Source organism: Austrofundulus limnaeus, unplaced genomic scaffold (assembly GCF_001266775.1).
Source record: "Austrofundulus limnaeus strain Quisiro unplaced genomic scaffold, Austrofundulus_limnaeus-1.0 Scaffold998, whole genome shotgun sequence".
NCBI classification, from domain to species: Eukaryota; Metazoa; Chordata; class Actinopteri; order Cyprinodontiformes; family Rivulidae; genus Austrofundulus; species Austrofundulus limnaeus.
This window is the reverse complement of record NW_013953400.1, coordinates 80950-85641: the sequence shown is the minus strand read 5'-3', so window position 1 is coordinate 85641 and position 4692 is coordinate 80950. Positions and strand designations below refer to the sequence as shown.

The window sequence follows — 4692 nt, the reverse complement described above, 5'->3', positions numbered from 1 at the left end:
TTTAAAAACATTTGTTTAATAATAGTTTGTCGTACTTTTACATCAGAATTTAAGCTGATATGAGCGTCTGATTCTGCTAAAAACTAAACCACGACCACGTTATTATTTATTTTTATCACAGATAAAGTTGAATAAAAAGTTCTGTGTGAGTCAGACGTTCGGAGCAGCGAAGACAAACAGATTCTTTAAAAGTCTGCAGCTCAGTTTAAATATTGTTAAAGTCTGGAAAAAACATTTAAATTCCCAGATTTTGTTGTGTTTTGTAAAGATAAAAACCTCAGACATGTAAAGAGYTTTTTATGTTTGATTGTCAAACCTAACATTTAATAATGTATGCAAACTGAAAACTTACAAATATATTTAAGTTTTATATAAATTGCCATTAAAGGAGGAGTTCAGCTGTTTGGGTTTGGGACGTTCGACTTATTTTTTAGGTTAAATCTCAGTTTTGCTCCTCGGAGTCTCTGATCTTTCTGGGCTCAGCCGTCCTCTCAGATCCTCAGCTCCCATTAATCCTCTGCTCTCTGAGTCCGGCGGATCACCACAGGAGACCCGAGCGTTCAGAGCCCAGCAGGCCTGACCGACCGAGAGAGACCCTCTGAAGGTTCTCCACAGACCCAGTGGGACCTGCAGGTCCTGGGTCACCTCCCCGATCAGAAGCCTCCTGATCCGATTGTTCTGATTGATCCAGAGAATCCAGCTGTGGGAAAACATCCTTCCATTTACAGACGACTGTCAACGCTGCCAAGTTTATTTTCAAAAATGATTTAAAAAAAATGAGAAAAACAGGATTTTTTTTTTGAGAAAATTCCAAGTAAAAGCTGAGAGCTGAATGACAGCTGAAATTAGCTGAAGCAGCTGAAACTGATTGTTAAAAGTAAAAACAATCAGATCAGAACAAAAGCTGAAAGGAGCAGAACACAGGCTGAAAGAGGCAAATTATAAGCTGAAAAAGATATGCAAGCTAGATGGATTAAACTATAAGCTAAAATGAACAAATTTCTAGGTAAAGAAGCTAAATGCAAGCTAAAAGGAGAAAACAGAAATTATAATTAAGTAAAAAGAAGTTAAAAAACAAAATGCTTATTAAAAGAAGCAAAATATAAAGGTAAACAAAGCAAATTGTTAGTTATAAGGAACAATATAGAAGCTAAAAGCAGCAATAACTTAGCCAAACAAAGCAATAGGTATATGAAAAGAGCAAAAAAGAAGCTACAATGTGCAATAACTCAGCTAAAAAAAAGCAGATGTTATCTAAGAAGAACAAAATAGAAGTTAAAAGCAGCAATCATATAGCTAAAAGAAACAAAAGTTAACTAAAAAGACTAAAATAGAAGCTAAAAACAGCAATAACTTAGCTAAAACTTGCAAAAGGTAGCTAAAAAGAACAAAATAGAAGCTAAAGCAGCAATAATTTAGCCAAACAAAGTAACAGGTAGATGAAAAGAGCAAAAATAGATGTTAAAATGTGCAATAACTCAGCTAAAAAAAGCAGAAGTTAGCTAAAAAGAAGAAAATAGAAGCAAAAGCAGCAATAATTTAGCCAAAAGAAGCAAAAGCTAGCTAAAAAAAAAGCAAAAGGGAAGCTAAAATGAGTAAAACATCTAAACGGAGTTAGACTCACATTTAAAATGGAAGCTAATTGGAGTTAAACTGATAATTAAAAGGAGAAAAATAAAAAGGACCAAACAGTAGCTAAAATGAGCAATRTAGAAAATTAAAGCTAAACAACTGAAACTGTAAAAGTGAATGTTTTATGTTGGGTCAGAGTTTGTTATTGTGGTGTTGACACGCTGATGTCTCGCCATCAGGAAGCCGTCTTCGGCTAACGAGAAAAGCAACCCGTCCAAACGGCACCGGGAYCGGCTGAACGCGGAGCTGGACCGGCTGGCCAGCCTGCTGCCGTTCCCCCCGGACGTCATCTCCAAACTGGACAAGCTGTCGGTGCTGCGCCTCGCCGTCTCCTACCTCCGCGTCAAGAGCTTCTTCCAAGGTAAGGCTGGTTGTTGTGGAGACAGAGGGCTTCGGCTGCGGGCGGATCAAAGTCTTCAGCTGTTCTTTAGGAGGAGCTCAGGAGGCTGTTTATGAGGAAACGCAGGCGACACTGAGTTCAAGCCTTGAAATATTCATGTGTCTCTCAGGAGTGTTTCATTGATGCCACTGGCTCACTGAGGGCACAGCTGGATGAAACAACAGGGTTCTCTTCAAAATAAAAGAACCGATACAAGAAGAGCTCATGTGATGCAGCAGGAGGACGACAGGAAGCAGCTGAAGTCCTTCAGGGWTCAGCGCCTTCGTAGAGCTCTGAGGGTTTAGCTGCTCTTTTTGTCACATGTTTCTCCTTCACCTCTGATCCTGACCGGACCTTTAATCTCCACCATCCTCTGCCTCGACTCTCAGCTACTATCAGCCGATGTCCTGTTGGCTCGTTTAACTCAGTCTGAGTGAAAACCTAAAGCTCAGGTGTTTTTCCAGTCATCAGGGGTGACTTCAGCAGGTAAAGACCTCTTTCACTCCCTCTGGGGATAATGTTGAGGTTGGATGAAACTTTCAGAGCTGGGCTTCGATTCATCCCAGAACCTTTAGCTGATTCTCCTTCACTTCTTCAGCTGTGTGTTTACACTCATGGTCTCAGTTCTCTGTAAGACTCRGTTTTAGTTTCTCTGTATTTTGCTCMRTCTTTTCTTTACTGTGAMCGGTTTCTSAGTCCCTGCTGATGAAAAGCCTCCCCACATCATGACGCAGCCGCCGCCGTGCTTCACTGTGTTCTCAGCCTGATGAAARGTGCTGACCACCATGGACAGACATGTTCATTTGATTTAACTTAATGAGAAAAACTGYGATCAGTTTATATTGACTTTACTGAGGAAGCTAAAACTTGGCTGTTAAAGCTAAAAGAAGCAAAACATTAGCTAAAAGCTAAAAGCAGCAAAARGCTGGCTACCATTTGAAAATATAAATATTGTAACTAAAAGCTAAACATAAAAAGCCTAGCTAAATGTAGCAAATCACAACTTGAACGCTGGAAAACCTCAGCTAAAAACTAAAATTAGCAAAACACCAGACAGACGCTTAAGTGTCAAAAAGGTAGCTGAAGKTTAAATGTAGCAAAATGCTAGGTAAAAGCAACAAAAGGTAATATTAGCAAAGGCTAGCTAGAAGCTAAAAGTATATACACAGTAGCTAGATGCTAAAAATAGAAAAACATTAGCTAAAAGCTAAARAAAAAAGCCAAAGTGTAGGCCATCTAAAATACAAACACTTTGATTAGAAACTAAAAGTAGCTAAGCATAGCTAAATTAGCAAAGCACAAGCTAAAATTAAATGAGGTAGCTACAAGTTCCAAGTTAAAAAGTTTTAGCAGCAAATGTTTAGCTAAAAGCTAATATTAGCTAAAGGTTGGGTAGAGGCTAAAGTAGTAAAAAAAAAAAAAGTAGCTACAAACCAAATGTGTAAAAATTTAGTTTATTGCATCTGTTAATGTGTTTGTTTGTCTGTTAGCCAAATATCTGTCCAACCACTAGCTGGGTGTCAGTGAAGCTCCTGTGATGTGATCGTTGGGTGAGAATCTTCGACTCGTTAACTTCTGCAGTTTGACAGATTCTGAGTTCTATTTTGGTCCAGCTCGGTCACTCTAACATAAAACTGGATCACTGTGGAATCCTTCATGGACTTCTGGTCCTTTGATGTTGATGATGCTCAGTGCTATCACCGGCAGCAGCTTCTTTGACCTTTGCTGCTTAATAAATCAGATTGATTAGAGGCGAGCACAAACACTTCAGCTGTGTTTACATCTGTGCCGTCCTGACCCACAGCACAGAGCAGCTCCTGATACTTCAGCTAMAGGACGGAGCTTTTTCTAACTCTAATCTAACACAATCAGCAGCGAGGGAGTCCACATCCTTCCTGTGGTGTCTGTGAGTCACTGCCAGGACAGAAAACCTGCAGCTTCACGTTTCATTTGTCTTCATGAAGCTYCTCAGTCAGGCAGAACCAGGCGCAGTTACAGGTCTGAGCCACCAGGGGGCCCGTGTGAAGTTTCTCTCATTTCCATGTCAGTTGTTTCTCTTTAATGTCAGATTTGCCTGAATTAAATGAATGCAAATTAAATATATATGTGTGGACGTGATGAACTGATGATATCTGGGTGCAGAGACAGATGGAGGATCGTCTGTTTGAAGCTCTGTGAACAATAGTGTGTGTCCTTCAATGCAAACACACACCTAGGATGTTGTTTACCTGCATGTGTGTAAATAAAAGCCAGCAGTATTTCATCAGATAAGTCTGAGTCTTAGCTGGTACATATACAATAATAATGTGTACACAATGTTTTTCTTTATATTCTCTTTTTTTATTTTAATATAGTTTTTAGAGAAGTGTAAGTGTCCCCTCCTCCCAGCCTCTTGCTGCAGTGTTTGTGTGTGGAGTTCACATGTTCTCCTGCTGCACGTGTCCCACAGGATGCTTTAGGTTGTTTGGAGGGTCTARTTGCCTCAGGTGTGATTGTGGGATCAGTTTCAGACGGGTTTATACAGTAATCCAGTATAAAATTGTATTTCTGAGAGACAAACCTCTGCACACTAAACATATAAACACATGCACAAATCAACACACATGCACAAATAAACACACATGCACAAATAAACACACATGCACAAATCAACATGTGAAAATAAGAATAAAAAATGTTAG

At 39.4% G+C, this 4692-nt stretch overlaps 1 protein-coding gene across 1 annotated transcript in view; it reads left to right on the top strand.

The window, feature by feature from the left end:
* Positions 1-4692, top strand: part of ahrra (aryl-hydrocarbon receptor repressor a) — a gene marked incomplete at its 5' end in the record, with an annotated part of 57796 nt that overhangs the window by 1169 nt on the left and 51935 nt on the right. The window contains 1 exon segment of the mRNA XM_014030095.1: positions 1812-1993. Within this exon segment, the coding sequence (XP_013885549.1) occupies positions 1812-1993 (182 nt within the window).